At 48.0% G+C, this 27,454-nt stretch overlaps 1 protein-coding gene across 7 annotated transcripts; it reads right to left on the bottom strand.

Moving 5' to 3' along the window:
• Positions 1 to 317: 317 nt before the first annotated feature.
• LOC103709736 (uncharacterized) lies at positions 318 to 26,074 on the bottom strand. 7 transcript variants are annotated; one of them, XR_016413435.1, is made up of 6 exons: positions 25,212 to 25,948; positions 25,013 to 25,074; positions 24,819 to 24,873; positions 16,537 to 17,671; positions 2,105 to 2,273; positions 318 to 1,999 (listed from the first exon to the last, which is right to left on the bottom strand). XR_016413435.1 is itself a non-coding variant. In XM_089931026.1 (4 exons), the coding sequence occupies exon 4, from the start codon at positions 12,227 to 12,229 to the stop codon at positions 11,627 to 11,629; it is 603 nt and encodes a 200-aa protein (XP_089787152.1). In that variant the 5' UTR covers positions 12,230 to 17,671; positions 24,819 to 24,873; positions 25,013 to 25,074; positions 25,212 to 26,074; the 3' UTR covers positions 10,646 to 11,626. The 7 variants fall into 7 exon arrangements, 1 of the variants encoding a protein (XP_089787152.1); XR_016413433.1 differs by having other exon boundaries at positions 319 to 2,017; positions 25,212 to 25,947; XR_016413434.1 differs by lacking the exon at positions 2,105 to 2,273 and having other exon boundaries at positions 318 to 2,039; positions 25,212 to 25,946.
• Between the last annotated feature and the right edge of the window lie 1,380 nt (positions 26,075 to 27,454).

Genomic DNA, 27,454 nt, shown 5'->3' with positions numbered 1-27,454 from the left:
TCACGAGACAGAGGGGAGAATGAAGATTCGGATAGGAAGGGTTCGGTTGCCGGCCGACTATGTCTCGGCCGTTTCGAGTCCTATAGTTGAAATTAAGCTGTAACCAAGTTGCATTGTAAATTAAGAGAGATCTGGAAAAAAGAGAAATGAGACATAAAAAATAAAATGAAGAGAAAGAAGGTATTTATACTATTTGATTTATAAAATATCTTTAATTTATAAATTATTTATTTTGATATCTTAATCTAAAAATATAACAAATAGTATATATAATACGAAAATATAATAACTTCTTACCCGTGTCTAATTATATATATATATTTGATTGAAAAATTAAAATATTACTAAATAAAAAATTATTATAACAATGAAATCAATTCGGAAGCATTTTTTTTTATTCTAGCGAGTAATTATAAAAGGACTTTGTTTATCACAAAAGCATTCATCGTTCCTAACCTTACTTCACTTTATTGTTACTCAAAGACCCCAATGAACTTTTTTTTTCATAAAAATTATGTCTTAGCCTTATATAATATTTTCCAATATAATAACATAATAGTATTAAGTAAATATAATACTGTAATAATATAATTACAAATTGCCACTTATTAGTGTCGATAACAATAACACCAGCTCAGCCATAAATACTGGATTAACACAATTATCGCCACGATGCACATTACAAGAAAACGTTACCATGCAATCAACACACGGTGTCACCCGATATTACGCAGTTATTGCGCCTTCTAATGATTAAGACAACGAAATCCTGCTCCATCCTATATATAGGAGTAACCAAGGGACCCTCAGGCAAGCACTATTGAACCCTCTATCAATTTTATTTTCTGTTCCTCACTGTTGTTCTAAAATTTTGCTGACTTAAGCTTCACAAAATCTCCAATCGAAAATCTTCCAGTAAGTGGACTTCTTTTTAGGTCGAGCTCGCCTTCCGAAGAGGTGTCGACCAGCTTTCTTTTTTTGGCTTTGCGCCGACCTATTTTTCACCTCAGTACCAACCGTCCTCAGTTCAAATTCTAGTTGCAATAATATTATTTTATGATAGCAACTATGTTATATAATTATGTTTAGTATAATATTATTATATTATTATATTGTCATAAAATTATTAATATATTGCGAAGGTAGGATTGCAACTTGTGACCTCTGGGCTAATGAAGAAAGTCATCCTACAAGTTGCATGTAGCCAATTTTCTTGTAAGTCAGCATGCCACAAATTGGCGACAAGGGCCTTGCAGCTTAACATGCAGCCTAAGGGTTCAACCACAGGCAACCAATATGCGGACTAGCTCGTCTTGTAACTGGATTTGCAGTGCAGTTTGATCGCCAGCAGGTCAAACAGTCCCTAATAGTAGACTGCGTATAATATGCTATTTCTACCAAAAATTAATAATAAAAATAAAAAATCGGTCCGCGAGCGTCGGACACATTGATCCGATTGCAACTATCAATTGACGTCGCCGGTAACCTCGTTCAACATCGTCCTTCCCATGCAATCACATTGCCCATCGCATCATCTAGCGTTGCCAATTTTGACTCGGAACGGGCTAATACGATAAGATTGCCTCCAGCCAAACAGATGCCTTCAAGAAAAAAGTTCGTATACCCAAAAAAGAAAAGAAAAAAAAAAGTTCAGACCTTTTTTTTCTTTAAGATATAACAATCTACATTCAAATTCCTTTTAAAAAGTGCGCAGTCTATAATTTGAGTAAATGAACTACTTTATTCACGGAGTGACACATGCTCCTATTAGTAGATAGAGGCAATGTGCATAGAGAATAATAAACTACTATAGACTCAGCCTCGTTGATCGTGCATTTTCAGGAGGAGGTGGAAGTGTCGGGCTATCCAAATTGGGCATGTCCTTCGAGAGACGAGCCAAGCTGCTAATTGGATCGCCTCGTTTGCTGCTCACCTTCGGAAGAATTTATCTAGACTCAGCAGTCTTCATTTCTTTCTACTTTGCATAGTCTTTTTGCTTCTGATGTAGCTGGTTGTGCTGTTAAAGAAGTATGAGCAGCCTATTCAACAAAAAAGAAAAAAAAAAAAAGAAAGAAAAAACATTAAACTCTTGGATAGATCCCACCTTCAATCACTGCGCCGGAGCGGCCCGTCCACCTTAGCCCAAACACGCGTATGCCAGCTGTAACGCAACTGAACCTACTCCCACAACCTCACCCGCTACTTTTCATCATGTAACCCAAATGATACATGTGCCTACTTTAAGATGAAGCTATCGGCCTACTAAATGTCACCTGCAACTCAAAATGATTGGTCTCTTTTAGATTGAAAAACTCAATGGTGATATATTGCATTCCGTTGGCACTAGAAATCAAACTATGGATTTGAGGTCAATCAACAACCGAGGTGAAAAATCAAAATTGATGTCGAAGCTCTAAGCTTGGAGGCTGCACTAGAGAGTTTATGGAAGCAGCTGATGGTAAATGGACTTGATAAGATTAACCATCTTGGCCGATGTCCATTATTGAGATTGCTGAGACATGCTTAACCATTCAACAATCATGTGATAACAAGCAGCTAGCCATAATAGGTCGCAAATGAGCTGGATCATGATCACATCTTTATTGTGCATTAACTATCTGTTGGGGGAATAAGATTTTTCCCCCCAAGTGACACAAATGCCCCCAAGAAGCCGCACAATCGCCGACCCTGAACAGCCGAAGTCGGCGTCCGACCTCGGAACGCCCGACCTCAAGACATCCGACCTCGAGACCTCCGACCTAGGAAAATCCTGACGCTCAAGGTCTACCCTTGTCAGCCACCTACTACGGCCGTACTCCTCCGAGGTCCAACTGAGGACCATACCCTGCCACTGCTTCAGCATTTATTGCGCATGGCCGTTGTAACCCTCCGGTTCACTCTACAATTAATGTGGATCTCCGGCTTACTCCACCATTAATGCGGATCTCTGGCTTACTCCACAATTAATGCGCATGGCTCCTGACATCTACGGATCCTCGGCTCTCCACGGCAAGTTAGCCCAGCAGAGTCTGGTCAACCATGATAAGTCTCTGATCTCGGCCATACCTCCGACACCAATGCAATGATTCGCCTGGTAGCGTACTGGTTCGGGTCGTACGACGCTCTCACCGCCGACATCAGCACAATGATTCGCCTGACCGTGCGCCGACCTGAGCCACATGCCGAGCCGTACTATGGCCTCGCCCTGTTACATCACAGGTAAACCGACCCCCACCTATAAAAGGGAGCCTTAGCTTCTCAGGAGGGGGTTGGGAAATTCCGCGCCTTACAAGCACTGTTCATCTCCTCCTTACACTATCTGCCCCCTCCCTGACTTGAGCGTCGGAGGGCCGGCGCCGGAAAACCCGGCCACCGGTTTGTCTGCAGGCACCCAGATGGAGGACGCCGCCCGCTGACGGATCGCTGCCCCGCTGTGAGGACCTCCTGCTCCCTCTCTCCAGCCACCCCAGATGGAGGACGCCGCCCGCCGACTGGTCGCCGCCCCACCGTGGTGACCCGCAGCTCCCTCTCCCTCGACCGAAGATTGCCCCCGGGTCCAATTTCCAGCAACAGTTGGCGCTAGAGGAAGGGCCCGAGTAGCAGTCATGAAGTTGAGAAGTAAGGGAGCCTCCAACGTCTCCCGGCGTCCCCCGCAAAGTCCTGGACGCTCCGTCCAGAATTCTCCAACTCCGGCTGACCCAGTTCCTCAGGTCCAGCCGGAACAGTTCAATGCCCTAGTACAGCAAATCCAGGCCCTGGCTGCCGCCGTTCAGGGCCTGCGACGCAAGGAAGCTTTACCAACGCTTCCCCCGCGGGCCCAGGTCCCGCCGGAATTTCTTCCCAACGGCCCGGTCCTCCCCGGCCAGAATCTACATGGCTCCTCCAGAGCCAATAACGAAGAACGGACTTCCCCCCAGAGAGAGCTACCGGGGGAGGATCTCAACAGAAGACTCCAGCCTTCTGAGGCTGAGTCAGCCCCGGACCGCCGTGAGCCGGCGCAAACCGCGGCGACAATCCTGCGGGTGGGGGAGCTCGACAGAAAGGTTGAGCACTTGGAGCGCCAAATTGCAGCGCTCCACAGTAAGAAGGCGAGGCAGGAGGGAGACTTTGAGTTCACTACCAAGTCCCCCTTCTCCTGCCGGATCGAGGATGAGCCGGTTCCCGCAAGGTTCAAAATGCCTCAGGTGGAGCCCTACAGCGGAATCACCGACCCTCTCGACCACTTGGAGAGCTATCGGGCCCTCATGGCCCTACAAGGGTCCTCGGAGGCCATACTTTGCAAGGCCTTCCCAGCAACCCTCCGAGGGACCGCTCGGCTTTGGTTTTCTGGACTGAAGCCGAACACGGTGTCCTCTTTTGAGCAACTCGGCAGGCAGTTCGCCACCAACTTTGCTGCCAGCCGGCGCCAGCGACGGACGTCAGACTCCCTCCTCGACATCAAACAGAAAGAGGGGGAGTCCCTCAAGGAATACCTGGACCGCTTCACCGCCGCCACATGGGAGGTTCGCGAGCTAGACCAGTCGATAGCCATGTCGGCTCTGAAGACTGGGGTTCGCTCCTACCGATTCCTCTTCTCCATCGAGAAGAGCTTCCCGGCCGACTTCACCGAAATGTTGGCCCGGGCCCGGAAGTATGCCAAGGCCGAGGAGGCAGTCGCCTCTAGGCGGGGAGCAATTGAGCCCGCCTCTAAGAAGCAGAAGAAGCGCCGCGAGGAGCGCGACCGACAAAGGAGCCGATCCCCCCGTCGAAAGAAGAATCTCCCCAGACTGAGGAGCCCGCCCCGTCAGCAGGGGCGACCTCAACAGAGGACCCCTCCTCGACCGAGGTCCCCACCACGGCCTCGGACGTACCCGGGGAGGTACGAGAACTATACACCCGTCAACGCCCCCCGGGCCGAGATCCTGATGGAAATCGAGGGTCGGGACTTCTTCCGACCCCCGCCGCCTATGCGAGACACGGGATTTCCCCGTAATCCCAGGAAGTACTGTCGCTTCCACCGAGACCGTGGGCACGACACGGAGGACTGCTTCCAGCTCCGGGACGAGATAGAAGCACTCATCCGTCGAGGAGTACTCAACCGGTTCGTGAGAAACCGGCGCGAGGAAAGGAGGCCGGCGGAGGATGTCGTACCAACCGAAAATCCAGACGACAACAGGCCCATTGCCGGCACCATCAACATGATTGGAAGGGCCTCAGCAGGAGCAGCCGCCCCGGGAGCACCCCCGAAACGCCCACGCACTGATGAAGTCATCTTGTTCTCGGACGAGGACTTAGAAGGGGTCGAAACCCCTCACGATGACGCTGTGGTCATCTCAATGATTGTAAATAAGTTTGATGTAAAGCGTGTCCTAGTTGACAATGGAAGCTCAGCCAACATTTTGTATTATCATTCCTACCAAAAAATGGGGTTGACAGAAGGACATCTCCGGAGGATCAACGCCCCGCTAGTCGGGTTCACCGGAGATTCGGTCCCGGTCGAAGGTGAGACCAGCTTCCTTGTCACAGTTGGCCTCGCCCCCCGGGAGAGCACTGTGAGGACGGACTTCCTGGTGGTCCGGCTGCCCTCGGTCTACAACGCCATCCTTGGGCGGCCAGGACTGAATGCCCTTCGAGCCGTAGTTTCAACCCACCATCTGCTCATGCGGTTCCCCACCGGCCAAGGAGTAGGCGAGGTTCGAGGAGACCAGCTGGTCGCCAAGCAATGCTACACGGCGGCCCACGGAATAAAGCAACCGACCGAGGCGACAATTCAGCCAACGGGCCCTTCATTGCCCATAGAAACCCTCGATGCGAGGGACACCCTCTGGAAGAAGCAAGTAGAGCCCGGTGAGCTTCTTGTTCAAGTTCCACTAAAAGAAAATTTTTTCGAGCTAACCGTGCAGGTCGGCTCCGGCCTCGGCGCCCGCGAGAGGGATCGCCTCGTCAGCTTCCTGCGGGACAATGCTGACGTCTTCGCCTGGTCGCCTGCGGACGTGCCGGGAATTGACCCTGAAGGTCATGGTTCACCGACTCCAGGTGAGGCCAACCAGCAGGCCTGTAAAGCAGAAGAAAAGGGGCTCCGCCCCGGAACGGCAACGTGCTGCGGCCGAGGAGGTGGACAAACTCCTCGGAGCCGGCTTCATCCGGGAGGTCTCCTACCCGGACTGGCTCGCCAACGTAGTCCTCGTAAAGAAGGCCAACGGAAAATGGCGTATGTGCGTGGACTACACCGACCTGAACAAGGCCTGCCCGAAAGACAGCTTTCCCCTTCCAAGCATCGACCAGCTCGTCGACTCTACTTCAGGGCACCAACTGCTAACTTTTATGGACGCCTTTTCAGGGTACAATCAAATCCGAATGGCGCCAGAAGACGAGGAGAAGACGGCCTTCATCACCGACAAGGGCACCTACTGCTACAAGGTGATGCCCTTTGGCCTGAAAAATGCTGGGGCCACCTATCAGAGACTGGTTAGCCAAATTTTCAAAGACCAGATCGGCCGAAATATGGAAGTCTACGTGGACGACATGCTGGTGAAAAGCCGAGCGGCGGAACACCACATAGCCGATCTCGACGAGACATTCGCCAAGCTCAGAAGATACAAAATGAAGCTCAACCCGGCGAAATGTGCGTTCGGGGTCACCTCGGGCAAGTTCCTGGGTTTCATAGTGACCCAGCGCGGAATTGAAGCTAACCCGGAGAAAATTCGGGCACTGCAAGAGATGTCGCCTCCGAAGACAATTAAGGAGGTGCAGCGGCTCGCAGGGCGAGTTGCCGCCTTGGGAAGGTTCGTCTCTCGGTCAGCCGAGCGCTGCCTCCCTTTCTTCAAAAGCCTCAAACGGCCGAAAGACTTCCGGTGGTCAGAAGAATGCCAGCGAGCCTTTGAAGAGCTCCGGAGCCTTCTGGCCTCTCCCCCGCTGCTCACCAAGCCCCAGAAGGGCGAGGTTCTTTATCTATACCTGGCCGTCTCCCCGGCCGCAGTGAGCTCAGTCCTCGTCCGGGAAGAGGACAAGCTCCAAAAGCCGGTCTATTACACCAGCCGGGTTCTCAGGGATGCTGAGACCCGATATTCTAAACTTGAGAAGACCATCTTCGCTCTCATCATCTCGGCTCGGAGACTCAGGCCTTACTTCCAAGCCCACACAATAGCTATATTGACCGACCAGCCTATGAAGCAAATATTGCAAAGGTCGGATCGTGCGGGGAGGATCGCCAAATGGGCGGTTGAGCTCGAAGAATTTGACCTCGAGTATCGGCCCAGGCCGGCTATCAAGGCCCAAATACTCGCCGACTTCATCGTGGAGTGTACTCTGCCGGACGACCCCGAGTTGCCACCCGTATCCGCGGAGGAAGCCCCGAGGCAGCCATGGGTCCTGCACTCGGACGGGTCTTCAACCTCGGGGGGTAGCGGAGCCGGACTCATCCTCACCAGTCCAGACGGAGTAGTGGCCGAGCAAGCCTTGCGCCTCGAATTCCCGGCCTCGAACAATGAGGCCGAGTATGAGGCTCTCATCGCCGGGCTCAAGCTGGCGAAAGAACTGAAAGTGGAAGACCTGACGGCCTTCAGCGACTCCCAGCTGGTAGTGAACCAGATCCAAGGAGACTTTGAAGCTAAAGAGCCATCCATGCAAAAGTATCTCCAAAAGGTGCGGGAACTTACGTCTGCCCTGAATTCTTTCAATATTCAGTACATTCCCAGGGCGGAAAACTTCAGGGCAGACCAGCTGTCCAAATTGGCAACCTCCCGCATGAGCGAGCTTCCCAAGGGAACAACGCTCGAGTATCTCCAGATCCCCAGCACGGAGGAACCCGAGCCCACCATGTGCATCGACTCCGAGCCAAGCTGGATCGATGGGCTCGTCCGCTACCTCCAAGACGGGACCTTACCTCATGACGAGACGGAGGCTCGCCGAATCAAGCGCCAAGCCCCCCGGTATGTCCTGTACGAGAATAGACTTTATCGTCGATCATTCACTTCTCCCCTTCTCAGATGCCTCCGCCCCTCCGAGGCGGACTATGCCCTCCAAGAGGTCCATGAAGGGATCTGCGGAAATCACATGGGGAGTCGGGCACTGGCCCACAAGATCCTGCGGCAAGGATATTACTGGCCCACACTCCAGAAGGATGCGACGGATTTCGTCCGAAAATGCGATCGGTGCCAGCGAAACGCCAATATCCAGCGCCGACCTTCGGCCCTGCTGACTTCTATCATCGCCCCCTGGCCATTTGCCCAATGGGGGATCGACATCCTGGGGCCCTTTCCCCAAGCCTCCGGACAAAGAAAGTTCCTGGTCGTCTCCATCGACTACTTCACCAAATGGGTCGAGGCCGAACCCGTCGCCCGGATCACCGAGCAAAAGATGCGGGACTTCGTGTGGAAGTCCATAATCTGCAGATTCGGACTACCCCGTATCCTTATATCCGACAATGGTCGACAATTTGACAATGTCCATTTCAGGGAATTTTGCTCCGAGCTCGGCATTGATCACCGCTTCACCTCGGTTGCTCACCCCCAGACAAACGGAAAAACTGAGGTAACTAACCGCACTATTTTGCAGGGACTCAAGGCTAGGCTTGATCGGTCCAAAGGACAGTGGGTCGAGGACTTGTACAATGTCCTTTGGGCGTACCGGACCACGTTCCGACTGCCCACAGGAGAGACCCCCTTCAACCTAGCATACGGCACTGAGGCCGTCATCCCGTTGGAGATCGGCCTGCCTTCTCCAAGGGTGGAGCATTATGACCCCGACACCAATTCCTCCCAGCTCAGGAGCAACTTGGACCTCGTCGAAGAGACACGAGAGGTCGCCCGGGTCCGCATGGCAAGATACCAACAGCGAACGGCCCAATACTACAACTCCAGAGTCAAGCCCAAGCTCTTCAAAGTAGGGAACCTCGTTCTCAGGAGAGCCGAGGCTTCTCAACCGACCGAGCAAGGAAAGCTCGCCCCGAATTGGGAAGGGCCGTATCAAATCGCCCGGGTACAACGACCAGGGGCATACAAATTGAAGTCCCTGGAGGGGACTCCGATCCCGCGAAGCAGGAACTCCGAGAATCTACGAATGTACCACCAATGAAACCCCTAGGGGTTCAGAACAATCAGAACAATGGACTCAGCTTCCTTTTTGCGAATAATTCTCTCATTTTGATGACTGTAATTCTCTTCTAATGTTGGGTCGTCTGTGATCCTCAGATTCCCCGGCCAAAAATCGGGATGCCCCGAGGCTCGACCGTAGAGAACCAGACTCCCTCGACCTCGGGAAGCGTCGCAGGTCGGTAGAGCGTGCCCAGACCCACCGACCTGACGAACGATCCCTCGACTAAGGTCGGGATGCCCCGAGGGTCGACCGTAGAGTCTCAAACTCCCTCGACCTCGGGAAGAAGCCGTGAGGGGTGGAAAGGGTGGTTCCACCCGGGGCGCCACAAAGTGGACCCCCGGGAGCGGTCGACGATCCCCGATCCCCTGACGAACGATTCCTCGACTAAGGTCGGGATGCCCCGAGTGTCGACCGTAGAGAACCAGACTCCCTCGACCTCGGGAAGCGTCGCAGGTCGGTAGAGCGTGCCCAGACCCACCGACCTGACGAACGATCCCTCGACTAAGGTCGGGATGCCCCGAGGGTCGACCGTAGAGTCCCAAACTCCCTCGACCTCGGGACGAAGCCGTGAGGGGTGGAAAGGGTGGTTCCACCCGGGGCGCCACAAAGTGGACCCCTGGGAGCGGTCGACGATCCCCGATCCCCTGACGAACGATTCCTCGACTAAGGTCGGGATGCCCCGAGTGTCGACCGTAGAGAACCAGACTCCCTCGACCTCGGGAAGCGTCGCAGGTCGGTAGAGCGTGCCCAAACCCACCGACCTGACGAACGATCCCTCGACTAAGATCGGGATGCCCCGAGGGTCGACCGTAGAGTCCCAAACTCCCTCGACCTCGGGACGAAGCCGTGAGGGGTGGAAAGGGTGGTTCCACCCGGGGCGCCACAAAGTGGACCCCCGGGAGCGGTCGACGATCCCCGATCCCCTGACGAACGATCCCTCGACTAAGGTCGGGATGCCCCGAGGGTCGACCGTAGAGTCTCAAACTCCCTCGACCTCGGGACGAAGCCGTGAGGGGTGGAAAGGGTGGTTCCACCCGGGGCACCACAAAGTGGACCCCCGGGAGCGGTCGACGATCCCCGATCCCCGAAGCGGACAATACTTTCTGAAGCAGAGCTCTGCCATTGAACTAGCGCGCACCCTACTTCGGTAGAGCGCCCACAGGCCCGCCGACCTGACACAAGACTCCTCGACTAAGGTTGAGGCGCCCCGGGGTCCGACCAAGCTCCCTCGACCTCGAAAAGAACTGTAGATCAATAAAGCCTCCCCAGATCCTCTCAACTTCGGTGGATGTCGTCGGGTCCGTGAGAAGCCCGAGCCCCCTTACAAGTCAAAATGACTCCGGAGGACGACGAGGAAGGGAAGCAACCTACTCCGCCATGTGGAACACAACTCCGAGAATGCAAGAGGTACATCTAACTCGATGCCCTCCTTGTCAAATTTTATCTACATACCGCTAATCATCTAACGTTGGAGTCCTATCCCGCCCCAAAGTCGGGCTACTCCAATGGGTCGGCTTAAGACCGATCTCCTAACTACATTATGCATGCTCCGTTCGACAAGTCTCCACTCGTCAAGTCTCAACTTGAACAAAGTCTTCGTAAGTTAGGGCCCAACTCGGCCCCCATACATAGACTCCGATGTCTAGCTGAGAAAGCGGTCCCGGCCGCGAGTGCACCAGCCGAACACAGACACTAAGGCGATCTTCAGAGATTCCAGCCTTACTCACTGAAATCTCGGCAGAGTCCGAGAACAATAACTATGAAAACCTTCGGCGATAATTTGACTATTAGCCCGCGCTCCCTACAAAGGACCCGGAAGTCAAGTTCGGAAAACCGACTAGACTCCCCCGAGTAGCGGCACGAACAGACCTAGCCCGGTCCTACTCGAAGGGCTAAGGCCCGACCTCAATGCCTTGGGATTTCCCTAAAGGCCGAACGTGACGACTTTCGCGATTCTAAGGTCCGAGTTATAGGACTTAGGAAAATTTTCTGGAAACCTAAGCTCGGAGCTCCCTTTGCTCGGAATGACTAAGATCCGAGAAGGCTAAGGTATAACTCAGGAAAAGAGCAACTTCGTTAAGTGGCCCGAGAACTAAAATACAGAGTTAGAGGTCGTCGAGGCGGTTAGCTAAGACTCTAGCCTCATTCACGACAAGAAAGGGAAAGACGAGCACAAAATGACAAAAGTATTTTTCATTGACAAAGGGCCGGAAGGCCAATTACAAAATTGGAGGTCGGCCATTCAAGAGCCGACCTCGGATACAATGAAAAAGAAAAAATACGCCAAGTCTTAAGCGGCGGCAGTAACATCCGCGGGGTCGTCCGTGGCGATGGCCTCAGGACCTTCAGCCGGCACAGGCTCGGGGTCTTCTCCAACTGGCTTAGCACTTCCCAGATCATGCCATCCCCCTTCCCGTTTCAAGTCAGCACCTTTCTTTCTCCCTGACTTGTCTTGCCCACGCTTCTTTAGCATCTCTATCAGGGAAGGATCCATCTTCTCCGCCTGTGCCTCCACAATCTCGCCCGCTGACATGAAAAAATGCGCCAAGCCTTAAGCGGCGGCAGCTGCATCCGGGGGATCGTCTGGCACTGTGATGACCTCGGGATCTTCAGCCGGCACAGGCTCGGGGTCGGGGGCAGGGGCCTCGGGTGCCGCCTCCGGGACGTCGTCCGTCTCGGCCGCCGGTGCCGCCTCCGGGACACCCTCCGTCTCGGCCGCCCTCGTCGAAGGCTCGGCGGGGTCTTGTTCGTACAATCCTGCCTCGGATGTCAAAATGGCAGGAAGGTCTTCCGTGTCGGACCCGTAGCCCGCGTCCATCCTCGGACGGACCGTCGAAAAGTCGTACTGGGGGCAGTACCGGATCACCTGCAGCCGGAAGTTCTCGAAACCCCGGAGAAACCCGTCGACCGTCTCCTCCTCTAACATGTCGCGGAACTCCTGCGACCCCTTGAAGAGCTCCACGGCATGATCAACTCGCTCGAGTGCCCTCCTCTCTCGGGCCTCGAGCTGCTCGATTCGGAGGCGGGAAACCCCGTCCTCATACTTGAGGCCCGCAACCTCGGATTGGACCTCCCCCAGGCGCGCCTCTGAGGCGCGCAAGGCCGACCTGGTTAGGGCGTGAGCAGCCTTCTCCTCCTTGAGCCCCTCCGCCATAGCGAGGCGCTCGGCCTCAGTGGCCGCCCTCCGAGCCTCGGCCTCGGCCAACGCCGCCTCCAGCTCGGCGATCCTTTTCTTAGCCGGCTCCAATTGCCGGCTGACCCGCCGGGTCTCTTCCTGACATCCCCGGGCGATGAACACCAGGGAATCGAGCTCGTGAATATGCTGTAAAGAAAGAGACAAAATGATCGTGAGTTAAAAACATCTGGACTCGCTAATAACTTTAAGGAAATCAAGAAAAGGACTTACCCGGGCAGTGTTGCAGTAGGCACTGTCAACAATGTCCTCCAACGGAATGTTCCGGAACTCGGCCCGGTCCGCCGGAAGCATCGCACGCCGAAACACGACGCGTGCGACCTCAACATCATGAATAGCCGAACTCCCCACAGGGATAGGGGAGTCCGGCTCATCCGATTCCTCTTCGAAGTATCTTGAGGAGCTCGGCGCGTCCGGCCTCGGGACTCTGGGGCCGCTTGCCTCAGGGCCCCTGGTCGGCTCGGGCCCCGGACGCAGTGAGGAACCCGAAGCCGGGCCCTCCCGCTGGGAAACGGGGGCAGGGCAAGGAGGGGCCGACGGGCCCGCGTCGTCGACGACCCGCGCCCGCCTCGGGTCGGCTGAGAAGGCCCCCGCCTCGGGGCCGCTCGTCTCGGCCGACGTAGAAGCGCCGGCCAGCCTCGCCTTCTTCCGAGGCCGGGGTATAGCTCCCCCGGCCTCGGCCTCCCGCCTCCTCAGGCGAGAAAAAAGCGACGTGTTGCTGGTCGGCATATGGGGAATATCTGAAATCAAAAATATCATCAAGTGTTAGACCATTAGCAGTAAGAACAAAGGACAAAAAAAAAGGGGTAATGTAACTACCCTTACCCTCGGGGCGCGCCGAGCTCAGACCCACGCTCGCCAGGGCGTCCTCCCGTAGGAGCTCGGTCAGGTCGTAGCCCTTCCCGAGGGCTCGGAGAGAATCCAGGGTCCTCTGCTCCCTCCCCGAGGGCTCGGAGAGCTTGTTAAGGGCCTTCAACCGAGGGTGTCCCCACCTCGGATTAAACCCCCACGGCGCCTCATACGCCAGAAAGAAAAATTTCCCCTTCCACTCGTGTATAGAGGAAGGGGCCCCGCGGAAGAGCGACATACCGCCTCGGAAGGCAAAGTATAGCCACTCCGCGTCCGCCGGGTTCTTCTTCAACAGAAAACACCGGCGGAAAATACTCACTGAAATCGGGACCCCATGCCCAAGGCACAGAGACAGGAACCCGATGATGGTTCTCCACGAGTTCGGAGCGAGCTGTGCTGGGACAAGTTGGTACTCGACCAGCAAGTCGTTCACAAACCTGTGGACAGGGAACCGCAGGCCGGCCCAGAGGGTCTCGCGGTGAATCGCGATCCGACCTGGGGGCGGCCGCGTCACCCTGTCTTCCGGCCCCGCAGTTTCGAGACGAAACCCGGGCTGGAAAAAAACCGGGAGCGGATTAACTCCAACTCCTCCCCTGACAGGCTGGACCCTACCTCCTCCGGACCAAGACCCATTTTACAGGAGCGAAGTGAAATCGAAAGCAGAGAATGAAAACTGGGGAAGGAAAAGGAAGGGGAACCCTAGCAGTTGCAGGGTAGGAACCTACTAGACATCGCCGGAAATCGCTCCGGGCACCGACGACGAGGTTCGGTTGAGGAAGGAAGCGAGGGAGAAAGACAACAAAAATAAGAAGCAGCCAAGTAAAACCCTTAGGGCAAACTCGAGGGGTTTATATAGACCCCCTCGGCGGTCCAGATCGGCAGGGTCGGTTCCCATCCCCCGATCGGATTGCGCCACGTGTTGACCTCGGAGACCGAGGCACCGTATTCACTCCGGATCAATAAATCGGGTACGAAATCGAAGCCCTGTCCCATCGGATCTCGGGGCCTCATTATGTGTCCGCAGAATCGAATCGCCTTGAAGAACGAACGGACGGCACCTCCGCTCCCCTCATTTAATAAGGCCCTGGGGCACGTGGAGCCCCGACGTAGCCTTTACCTCGCCGGATCCATGATCCAGTAATACGAGATCGGAAACGTCCGATCCTAGGTCATGCCGCGTGTCCGTTTTGAACCCCGTAACGGCACGCTCATTGATGAGCGGAGAATTCCGATTACGGGATCGAGGCGTCGCCTCGTCGAGCCCAAGGACCCTCATCATGAGTCCGCCGCACAAAGCGATCTTGGCGATCCAAGAGACGCCACCCCCGTTACACCCGCTCCGAGAAACGTAAAGACACGAGCTCCACCATAAGTTCGCTGAATAAAGCAACCTCGAAACGCCCAAGGGCGCGGGTCTCGCCATAAACACTCCGAGAAACACGAGGGCGCAGACGAGATTCGCCCCCCAACTTTAATGATAGACTTTACTTCCCACGTCCGAGCCCGCAAGCCGCTCGAACTCGGAAGTCGGGGGGTAGTGTTGGGGGAATAAGATTTTTCCCCCCAAGTGACACAAATGCCTCCAAGAAGCCGCACAATCGCCGACCCTGAACAGCCGAAGTCGGCGTCCGACCTCGGAACGCCCGACCTCAAGACATCCGACCTCGAGACCTCCGACCTAGGAAAATCCTGACGCTCAAGGTCTACCCTTGTCAGCCACCTACTACGGCCGTACTCCTCCGAGGTCCAACTGAGGACCATACCCTGCCACTGCTTCAGCATTTATTGCGCATGGCCGCTGTAATCCTCCGGTTCACTCTACAATTAATGTGGATCTCCGGCTTACTCCACCATTAATGCGGATCTCCGGCTTACTCCACAATTAATGCGCATGGCTCCTGACATCTACGGATCCTCGGCTCTCCACGGCAAGTTAGCCCAGCAGAGTCTGGTCAACCATGATAAGTCTCTGATCTCGGCCATACCTCCGACACCAATGCAATGATTCGCCTGGTAGCGTACTGGTTCGGGTCGTACGACGCCCTCACCGCCGACATCAGCACAATGATTCGCCTGACCGTGCGCCGACCTGAGCCACATGCCGAGCTGTACTATGGCCTCGCCCTGTTACATCACAGGTAAACCGACCCCCACCTATAAAAGGGAGCCTTAGCTTCTCAGGAGGGGGTTGGAAAATTCCGCGCCTTACAAGCACTGTTCATCTCCTCCTTACACTATCTGCCCCCTCCCTGACTTGAGCGTCGGAGGGCCGACGCCGGAAAACCCGGCCATCGGTTTGTCTGCAGGCACCCAGACGGAGGACGCCGCCCGCTGACGGATCGCTGCCCCGCTGTGAGGACCTCCTTCTCCCTCTCTCCAGCCACCCCAGACGGAGGACGCCGCCCGCCGACTGGTCGCCGCCCCGCCGACTGGTCGCCGCCCCGCCGACTGGTCGCCCGCAGCTCCCTCTCCCTCGACCGAAGATTGCCCCCGGGTCCAATTTCCAGCAACACTATCATTAATCAGGCTTGAGTTGTAGACATGACTCCTCTTCTAATTGGTTTAACTAGAATGGCACTTCCGCTAACCTCAAGTCTGAGCACTTTGAACAATACCAAGATCAGGTACCTTGATCACTACCAAAGTCAAGTCAATGAATATATAACATATCACATTCGATAATATGCAGTCAAATGACAATAATATATATATATATATATATATATATATATATATATATATATATATATATATATACCTCTATGAATGACAAATTGGACAATAAAAGCTTGAGATAGCTGTCTGCTAGATGGATGGATGAAAAAGGATGGCTAGGACAGCCAGACATCTACAACTCTCCCTTTATTTCTAGGGATCCAACGGTACAAGAATCAAAATGCAAACATGAGCAAGCCAAGCTTATTTCGTTTGATTAACGTACACGGAATTCCATTATGCCAAAGTTTTGCAACATCTATAAATCTGTTCAGGTTTATTTATTTTTTCAGAAAAATAAGGCAGACCTTTCAGCAGGGGGGCAAAAGGATCATGACAGTTGTCTCATTTTGGTGCTTGATGAAGCTTAGCGGTTACCACTACAAAGGAAAGGCAAGCAAGTTAACCTTGTGATAACAAACAACTATTAAGGACAAGAGCCTTCGATGTCCCACCAACTCAACGCGAGTCCTGTGGCCCTGCTTTATATTTCTTTTTAAACAGATGAAATCAACCGAGAATATGCCAGCCCAGATATATTCATATCCTGGAGTATTTGTGTTGGATGAGGACTCTTAATATTCTAAAGCTATAAGGCATAGGATACTCAATCAGGCACCAAAAAAAGATAATGGGATCACTATCTCAGCAAAAAAGTAAATAATGGATCTCATTTTATCTTCCCCATGAGGATAACTCGTCACCTTAAGAAGAGGAGATAGATCTCTGAAACTTGTTCTGTTAGGTCCCTACTCCCTATTGATGTGGAGTTAGCACTGCAAGATCAATGAACAACAGCGTTAGAGAAGGTGGGTGAGCATACACGAATATGGAAAACAATATAGAAAATGTATACCAAAGGCATATGAGTTGCAAAACTTAAATAGCAGGGAAAGACGAGTAAATAGAGAAAAAGTTGTAACTGCATCAAACTGTCAAAAATCAAATTACAAATATTGAAATGGCGAGAGAGAACCTTGAAACTATGGTTATGTACAGAATCTAGTGTGGAAAATAATATTATCATATCAAAATTGCAAAATTCTTTTGATGTGATGAACATAATCAATATGCCTAGTATAGGATGGTACACACTGGTACGATGAATCTTGATAAGAATTCTACACCATAGCACATTTTCCACAGCTACTGATATTCATGAGCAAACTAGTGGCTGGTGTACTCCATGCTACAAACAGCCTCCAAAATTCTTTCCTAGGAATGGGTTGAAAGGATGGCCTTGTTTCATTTTCTGTAAAGAGGGCATAGACATGCTACTCACTAACAAGTTGCACTTATACAATTAGTAATCCTAAACACGTAGGAGTTTTTTAGAAGGGGAGAGGAGGGGAGGGGGGTGGTGAATGGGGGAAAACAAGTAACCAGATGGCTGTTAGGCTGATGGGTTCCTTCATTTTTCATACACCACTCTTCCTCACCCTCATTTCCATTAACAAGGATTGCACCAACTGTAGAGTCATCAGCTTCAACTTCAACGGCTTTTTCATGACAATCCACTACTCCATTCTCTTAAATAACCTGCAAACAATTGGTGTTATTAGACAATCTAAAGCAGCAAGGTGTACGATTCAGTGAGGGGAAAAGCCAGATTTAAAGAAACCAACAGAACAAACAAGGAAAAAATGATGACATGTCTGAGAATAGAGAAAATACAAAACCAATACACCATCTGCTAGCACAGCCTATCTCATGATCTGATTTTCATTTTCAGGTGGTAGATCATCTTCATCAACTTTCATGCTTTTGAAAGCTTCCACAAGATTAATATTTGACTTCTCAGAATAGCTTAAGTATTCCGCAGCAGAAGGATAATTATCCCTGTTTTAATGAATATTTATAACCACAGATCAAGTTTTAAGCAACTTACTACAACACTGTTCAAAACTAATTAATGTTCATAAACAGAAGTATCCAAATTGGTGGGGTCAATCTTGCAAAAGTTAAAATTTATGGTCTAATTTTTGTTTCCAAAACAAAGTAGTCATATGCAAGAAGATTGAACTCATGAATCCTTATATATGTTTCTCAAATTTCATATTTGATTCCAATCATTGGGGGAAGAATTTAATCAACTCAAATAATCAAAAGAAAATCACTAATGTGCCTAAAGGTTATAATTTATGGTCTAAACTTTGTTTCCCAACAAACTAATCATATACAAGAAGATTTGAACTCATGAATCCTCATAATATGTTTCTCAAATTTCATATGTGATTCTGATCATGAAAGGAAGGATTCCATGAAGTTCAATAGTAAAAAAATCAGTAAATTGCCTCCCACCAAAATGCTACCAGTCCCCTTGCTGATTGCATAGATAGCCACCTTTTGAAACACTAACTGGATGTGCTAGTTTAGATTGATATTGCTATACACGTGTTTGACATAAATAAATAATGGCTCCTAATTTACTTTTTTCCCAACATACAAGGAACTTTGGCTAGCATGGCTAGAGTGAAGATTATAAAGATACCTACAGTTAGGTTTTTTTAAAAACAGCAATATTCCAATCTTTATAAAGGTATTTAGATCTATTTGATCTGTTCCAGGTAGCACTAGAAATTAGAATTACAGCCAAAAAGGCAGTTTAGGCTTAAACTGTCCCAAAGAAAAAGAGTTCCGATATATTTATGTCCACTTGAAACTTTCAACACTTCAAAGTTGTGCCAAAAATATTCTTTCAGGGACTTCTGAAAGCCTCACTCATTAATTGTTGCTAAAATATTATTAGAATTAGATATGCCATTTATTTGAATCTGTAGAAGTTGCATACAGAATGATGCTTCTGATAATCAGTTATTGAATTTTAAGAAGTCAGGATAGAGGGCATCAGTCACTTTTTTTGACAAAATAGGCTGTTAATGTTCTAAAGGTATACTGTATGCTATTTGTTTTTGCATGTTCACAGGTTTCAACATAATTTGGAAATTAGCCTGTGTCTTCTGCGGTCTAAGATAAGTTACCTTATTTCCTTCTTTCAATTTCTAAGATTCATATATTTCTCTATTCTTTTTCCTTCGACAAAATAGGTTGTTAATGTTCTAAAGGTATACTGTATGCTATTTACTCTGCATGTTCGCAGGTTTCAACATAATTTAGCAATTAGTCTATGTCTTCTGTGGTTTCAGAAAAGTTGACTGAATTCATTATTTCGATTACTAATGTTCACATATTACCCTATTCTTTTTTATTCCTATTTCTCAAAAATCCTTTCCTTTTCATTCAAATAAGATGCCCAAAGAAGGTGAAAGAACAACACAAATCCTGTGCTGAATTGAAAGCATATAAAACGCACACAGAAGACATAGACTTAGCACAGTCCACAGAAAAAAGTTTATTTGAACATCTAAATCCCTGATTCCTGTTGCCAACAAAAGATAAAAAATTCATCTAGGTATCAAACAAAAAGGCTTGGAAAACAGCCTTCTGTTGTTCAAACTTTTAGAACAAAAGCTGCAGTAAAGACATCACCATGAATTGTCTTGTCTTCTTGCACCTTCATAAACGCCAATTAGCATTTCTTGTGTGAATGAAGCCCAAGAAAGCCAGGCAAAAGATGCGTAATAGCTCAAATCATGGCATCTACGACATAAATCCAACTGTCGTATAACACAAATTGAAATAATACAAAAGCACAAGCATAATGAGATTAATTTAAAGTACTGTGAAAAAGACAGGAAACATGTAACAGTTTACCTTACAAACTAATCATAACTATTACAGCCAGTTATTAATATAAGTTATGTCATTGAAGTGCAAAGAAATAATTAGCTTTGCATAAAAGAAAACCTTCTAAATATCTTTGATGCTGGTCTTCATTGGTTCCTCTAATACAATCAAATTCATTTTAAGTTAATTGATTAAATAGAGAAACCAAAATTTATGATGAGAAAGAAGAATATCAAAGGAAGAAGTAACATAACTAAATAAAGACTTTACACTCTATTTATCAAATCTCCTATTAGAATAGCATTTCCAATTGAACTATCTAAGGTAAACTATAATTGTTTTAGAAAGTGAGTGCTTAGTTGGTAGGCCTCTGCTTCTGGTAAACTTTGAGCCCAGCCCAAGACATTTGAGTCAGCTTTGGGACTCAAAACATGGCAAGAATAAATTTTGAGCCGGGCTCAGCTCAATGCTAGGCCGGTCCGGAAGCCCGAGCCTGATTCGGGACACAAAACTCAGCCCAACCAGAGGATTGGACCCCTTAATGCTTATCCTATAACCTAGAGCAACTAAAACCCACTAACACTAATGATTAAGCCCCTCAAACAAATTAACCCCTATACTTAGCTCATCCGTTTTATGATTAACTCAACCCATAACCCATGCCCTGACAATTCATGCATCCTATCCTACTAATTCAATGATGCATGCCTACTTCCTCTCAAAAAAAAAAAGAAAAAAAAGGAGCATGCCCTAATCCCCTTAATCCCTAACCCGCTCAGCCTCCATGGTGTAGCGGCAGAAGGAAAAGCCTAAGGCCTCTTATCGATGTGGTAGTGCGAGTCTTAATCTGCTCATCTCTCTCCCCCCTTCTCGGCCTGGCCAAGCTCTAAGGTCCAATGAGCCTCGCCCGACAACTCCAACCTCCCCTACCACACTGAGCCCCAAATCTACTATTGACAACAACCTTGGTCCCCAAGATCCCCAAATCTAACCCTCTCTCCACCCCCCCCCCCCATTTTCCAATGCCTTCACCTTGGCCCCTCCTCCACTACACCCTTGACCTCTCCCCTACCACCAGCCCTGCTGCCAGCCTCCGAATTCCACTACTCCACTGCCCCCCTTTCCATCTGCACACCCTCGACCGCCTCTCATATGTTCTGTTCAAGTTGTCTACCACTCCCTGCAACCTCAACCTCCACTATGGCTGGTGCCTTCGTTGCCTTGTTGCCCTCAGGAGTAGTCAAGCTTATTTGGATGGGCCCATTTGGGCTTGGGTCAGATTTAAGCCCGGGCGTAGAAAAAACTTTCAAGTCTAGGCTTGGTTTGAAGCGTAAAAAATTTTTCAGGCCACGCCCAAACAATGTCGCGAAACCCAGTCCAACTCGGCTCAAATCTAGCTCCACTAGCTAGCAACTCAAACATCTAAGTACATGTGGAGTGGAATGCATGGAGACCATCATAGGCAATAGTTGGAGGCAACAAAAAGAAGTGAAAGTTGGAAGAGTGAGCAGAAGATGAGAATGGAAGCATGAAAAAGGAGAGTTGTAACAACTTAAAAGTCCTCCACAATCACAACCTAGATTTACCTTTTATTTCATTACAAACAACCTAAAATCTTGCTTATATTTTCAATTATACTTCTGGGCGCATCGATAGTAGATGGCGTCACGCTCCCATAGGTAGGGGCTGCCGAAGATCACTTGGCAAATGTCGTGGGGAACCACCTCGCACGTTACTTCGTCGATGTACTGGTTGGTTATGGTGAAACGAAACCTGCACTAACGGTTGATTTTAAGCTCTACATCCTTCTGGATCCAACCAAGCGGGTACGGTCGTGGATGCGGTGTCATTTCCAAGCCTAGTATTTGAACCAAACTTGCCGAGATTAGGTTCTTCTGACTTCCAGTGTTGACAATGGCCTTAATCACTTCTTGTTTCACCGAGACCCGTAGGGTTAATAACTCCTTCTTTACGTCGGGTATGGTCGGCAAGCTCGTGGCTGTCTCCTTCGACATAACCATCAGAGACAGACTCTTGTCCACACCTTCGACCTGCCCGAGTTCGATAGTGTCGGTGGAGATTGTTGTTGCTGTCGTGCGTTTGCCCTTGTTATCCTTCTTCCACTTCTTTGGAAGAAGATCTGGATGAAGCATCCGGCACTCCCCCTTCTCGTGTCCTGTGATTCTACAATGTTTGCAGAACTTGTCAGAATTTGACGAGGAGTTACCTTTTTTGGTATTTTTCTTATTATGGTAATGGCTAGAAGTTTCCTTTTGGACGCCTTCAGGGGTCCTCTGGCCCTCGAGTTTGTTCTTTAGCTCGATTGCCATGGCAATGCCACTGGTACTAGAGACGTTGGTCGCCTTGTATAGGCGTAGCTTGTTCTGGATTTGTCGATGTAAGCCAGCAACGTACTTGGTGAAGACGTCTTCATTGTCGAAGAAAATTCCCAGCGTTACCGCTAGGCGTCGGAACTTAGTGGTGTACTCTTGCACCGTCTGATTCTGGTGCTGCTTTAAGTTGTGCCAGCGTAGCCATCAGTCTTGCGAGTACCCCATCGGGTAGAATTCTTGGCGGAGAAGACGACAAAACTCCCCTAGGTCACCTCCTTGTCGCCATGGATCTTCATGCAGGAATTCCACCAAGCCAATGCATGGCTTGATAGCTTAAGCTACGTGAACGCGACTTTCGCATTGCTACTAAATCTGTAAAGAGTGAAGTAGGTATCCAGTTGGTCTATCCAGGAGTCCAACTTCTCCGTGTCGATGGTGTAGCCGAACGTCAGGATGTCGACTCTAGCCTCGACTTTAAAAGGTCGGGACCTCTCTTCTGCAAGCGACACGATACTTGCATCTTCATGATCATAGTCGTCGTCCTCCTTCAAGACCGAGGTGCCCTCAGTCTTTCTTTTGACGGGTGTTACACGCACCCTAGGTGGAGGAGAGTCACCATCATTCTCTTTTGCCTCCGCCGGTGGCAAAGGAGATGTCCGTGTTTAGATCCACATGATGACGGACTCTAGCTGGCTGGCCAGCCAATCAACTTTTGTGGTAAAATCGAGCTGGTTCGGTACCTGATCGTTGTCGGCGGACATTGACAATGAAGATTCGGCCTTCCTTGTTGGCCGACGATGAACTTGCAAAACGGAGAAAGGTTCACCGATTGCCTGGTAACTGGATTTGGTTAGCACCATGCACAGGTGGAAAACTTCGCTTTGATACCAAAACTTGATCCGAACGAGGGAGGTAGAGTCGCGTAGCCTTCGTCTTGATCGTGGAATAAGAGAGAGAAGATTGAAGATCAATGGGATTTAGTGGGAAGAACTTCTCGAAAATCTGAAGGACTCTCCCTGTTTAAAGAAACTATTCCTTTGCCACCGAGGCTAACACTCTCATCTAAACTTCAAAGCTCCCTTTCCCCTTTCTCCTCCAGACTCCGGCTTTTATTCGGCTTTCCATCATAACTGAATAATGTGAGACTCAGGCCATTCCCCACGTCCCACGTCCTCACAACGAAAGCCGTGCATGATTCAGGATGATTCGAGAGGAGTTTTTCTTCCTCCCGCTTGTCATGGCTCCCTGCATCCCACGTCCTCGCAACCGAACCCGTGTATGGCTCGGGAAGGCGAAGGCTTGTCATGCATGGGACTCGGCATGTCAAGCTTCCTCCCACTCGTCGTGCGTGGGACTCGGCACGTTATTCGCTCGGGAAGGCGAAGGCTTGACATGCATGGGACTCGGCACATCAAGCTCCCTCTTGCATGGGACTCGAGCACGTCGTTCCCTATCTATCTGAGACTCTCCTGAGTGCTGGAGATTATCCCGAATCTAAGAGATTCCACCAAAATGAAGTAAATGGGAGCAAGGTGCAATGCTGGAAATAAAAAACTCAAGCTTGCCTTATAGACCTCCAAGAGGGCATTAATATACCAACTAGATGATCAGTTCCATAGCTACAAGACTCATAAGCCAAAATCAGAAGTTGCTCGAGACATAACCACTATCTATTGCAGACAGAAGATGCCACACTTTAACTGTCACTGCTACTGAAAGGATCTGTGAGATACAAAAATATCATATTGCCACCATGCAAGTAAGTGTGGAGATATTTGTTACTAACAAGATTTAGACGGACAAGATTTGAAAATAAGTGTGGAGATCTTGGGGGGAGATATTTGTTACTAATGTTTTCAATCTTCCCAACCACTCCACTCTATTCTACCTAGCCACCATGCAACCCATAACCAATCTCCAATAGCTATAGAATCATCCATCAAAATGCTTAGTCCCTTCCCAATTATTAACTAGATTACAGAAGAATGGATGTCCATATGGACTCCCATGACAGGAGTTGCAAATCTATCATCACAGGAAGAACCATAGATTTAGTTTGCGCAACAAGCTTGTGAAAAGAAACTTGAATCCTCCCAAGATAGAACATGGGGAGCTAGCACCAGCAAGCTTGGTATATGCTATAAGTTTCTATGTCCTCTTACACTTGTGCCAACCAACGTTACTTGACCATGTCAAAGCATGTGGCCAGGCTTTTCAGGCTCGATTTCTTATTCTCATAAATACAAGTACTCTCTCCACTAGAAATGTCGGACATGTCCTTTGAACTCTAAAAAGACTGACTTGTTTTCAGGATCTTTAACAAAACATATGCACATAAAACACGCCTAGTGAGATCACTTCGATCTTATTGAAAGATGAGTTCAAAGAGGCAATCCTACATATACATAAAGCTGCAATCATTCTTCTACATTAGTTATAGATTGCCAAACCTCCCGTGTCCAACTTAGTCTTAGCATCATGCAAGAGATTTGCAAATCTCATACCCCTGCAACCCTGATCAAGAAGTGAGTTGAAATCTTATGCACTACTCTTGCTCAATAACTGAGATGAATCCAATTTCTTGACCGTTCAAAGATGGTTTATGATGAGAGACATCAAGTTGACTATCACCAAAAGCAATTCTTTTTCTGTGATACAAATGAAAAAAACAACTTATACCTAACTACTATGGCATTTTATCTAATTAAAACAATTTATTTAGGCAATTAGCATGGATTTCCATCATAATGATGACAGTGATTGTTTTTTCACAGGAACGAAAATGTAAGGTTCAATTAGCGATATGTCAAAGAGTATCTCACTTTTCCTGTAACATATTTATTCCAGAAATTACTTTCAGTATCAAACATATGTTTATTCAAAAGTTGAAAGGATGTTCTTTCTAAAGTAAAACATAGTTCAGAATGTCATGGTTTTAGAGAACTTATTGAGCATCAGTTGCGTGCCTGTGATTGATAGTTCCAGATGCAGACACTTCCAGAATAAAGATTCATCAAAATCCTGCAGCAAGAAGATCAATGCACGATTATATATCCACATACATTGAAGACATGCAGAATCTCGGTCCTTGAATGTTAGCAAAGACAAATGAAGGTAGGTTTGAAATATATTTAAAAGATCAAATCAATAATCGGATTACCATGGCTCTGTTGGATGTAGATCTACGGATTTTACTCTTTCTGACATTCGCGCAAGTTTACTCTGATCCAGAGATCATTGGAAGCAAATTGGACATAAAAAGAATTAAAGAATTAGAGATATTTGAACGCAAAGAACAAAGAAAACATAATATCCAAGCAATAGCCAACGAAATTTTAACTAGCATCAGAGAGGAGTACCTTGATTTCTAGTCTAAGAGGCTGCAAGTATCGCCGCAAACACAAAGATAAGAAAAAAGAAAGAAAATTCCGTCAGCTGCCCCGGAAAAAAAACAATTCTCGAGAAAATTCAAAATCCTACGGACTAAAACTCATCAATCGAATCGCGCATCAAGAATGCAACAAATCTTGGTGTGATCACGGGGGATTCGATGAAAGAAAAGCATCTACGGAGCTGCTAATTTCGAATCAAAGAAACCTTGCGCCAGATCTGCCGCCACCACGACTGAGAACAGCGAATGAACAGAGAAAGATCGGCAAAGCCTGCCATGTTTCCGTTTGAAACCGCCTGGCGGCGCTTGAAAACTTGGCAGTGGAGAAACCCGCAGATCAAGAAGCCGAAACCCTAGAAATATAGGGTTTGGGAGGGCCGAGCACGGCGATGACGGGAGACGAGCCCCGATCCGATGATCCTTCCCTCCAAAGAATCCCGACGACAACGATGAGGTACGAGTAATAATGCTGCGTGGCGGGGAGGCGGGGGGTTTCGAAAGAAATTATTGCTTGCTTCCGTTCGTTCGTGCTCATCTGAATGATCGACCATACATTATAATTTTTCAAACTTTGGAAGTGACTCGAGAAGCGAAATAAAATAAAATTTACCTCAACATAATAATATATATAATGGTAATAAAGAATGAAACAAATATAGAATCTATCTTAACATCGGAGAAATTACCCCAATGTCAACTATTTGAGTTGCAACGGCCCTGGTGTTTCTTAAAACGGAAAAGATTTTGTTTTAGAGTAATTCGATCCTCAATGATCTAAAATCACTATACTTAGTATACTATATTTCAATGATTAGACATATGTAAGTACCCACCATCAACTTGTTTAGCATTCAATTGGAATTCAAAATCACTAACCATATAATACTAAAACTATTCTTGATACATCCAATAAAAATATATTTATTGATTTTATAAATTATTAATCCTATAAAAATATATTAGTTATTATTATAGAATTAATATTTTAATTTATACTTGTAATAATTATTATTTCGGTATTAATATTTATTTTGATTAAAAAATATGACAAATAAAAGTAATATATTAAGTAATTTCATAATATAAATATAAAGTATAATAATATATTTTATTATAAATTTAGATAATATGATAATAAAATGATTAATAATATTATAATCCATAATATATATCATCAATACTCTATATGTAAAATTAATATAATAAATATATTGACATAATATATTAAAGGTATATTGGTACACTAATTTTTTTTTGTTAGAATGAGAAATATTTTTATCCCTAAATTTTAGTCCAAATTCATTGTTAAGGTAATCTTGAATATCCGTCCTCAAAGATGAATTTCTCATCACCAGCTTGAGTGATAATTGGAGAAAGAGAGGTAATTTAGGATCATGATCCTGTAAGATTATCACGATGCAACCAAATATGATAATTTTGTCGCCTCCATCCATATAATCTATATTAGCCTTCTTGGTGTTGTCACCCCGCCCATGCCAAATGCCCTTTAAGGAATCCCAAATCAAGAAAACAAAGAAGGTGATAATTGGAACAGGAATTAGCACGGAAATTGACTCCTTGCGTAGGGTGACTTTGGTTCTGAAGTATGGATCCACTGCATCCCTGGAGGTTTTTAAGATAGTTGGAATAATAATACACGTAGAATCTTTAATAGGATTTGGTGGTGGCTCTCGTCGGTAATAGGGCAAACAACTCGGTTTCAGCATCACAGAATGCATGCCTTCCGTTGTTTTGCCTGGCCTCCTCGCTTTGCCCCGTCATATTATAAGGGGCAGAAAAGAGAAGGAAGTAGGAGGTCAAGAACGGAGATGCCTCTCATGGCAAATTTATAAAATGTAAGAAAATGTATTATTCTACCGGCACCATAAACATGCATAAGGGCATGATGTCTTGATTGGTTCACCAACATCAAACACTCAAAAACGCTTAGTAAGTTGAAAGAGATCATAAGTTGGGCAGCGTGGTGGAATTTGGGTGAATACTATTTAGTACAAGATGATTCGTGATAATTTGGTAATAAAAATTTAATACTTAATAGATTTTCTCGTGCTACAGATTTTACTTAGTTTTGGAGAGTGAAGTTGATCTTAAAAGAGTAGGATACTAGATAAGTTTTTGCTCCAAGACACGTACTAATCTTCTTGATTTCGAAATACAATTAATTGAATTACAAATCTTATTAGATTCATT

The sequence above is a fragment of the Phoenix dactylifera genome, chromosome 5 (assembly GCF_051530095.1).
Source record: "Phoenix dactylifera cultivar Ajwa chromosome 5, Ajwa_hap1_PhDact_Kaust_v1.1, whole genome shotgun sequence".
Lineage (NCBI taxonomy): Eukaryota > Viridiplantae > Streptophyta > Magnoliopsida > Arecales > Arecaceae > Phoenix > Phoenix dactylifera.
The sequence above is the reverse complement of the archived record's forward strand: the minus strand, read 5'-3'. Positions and strand labels throughout refer to the sequence as shown.

What these genes read in the sequence shown, in the direction of transcription:
- LOC103709736 (XM_089931026.1), bottom strand. Translation starts at nt 12,229, where the DNA reads ATGGCGGAGGGGCTCAAGGAGGAGAAGGCTGCTCACGCCCTAACCAGG.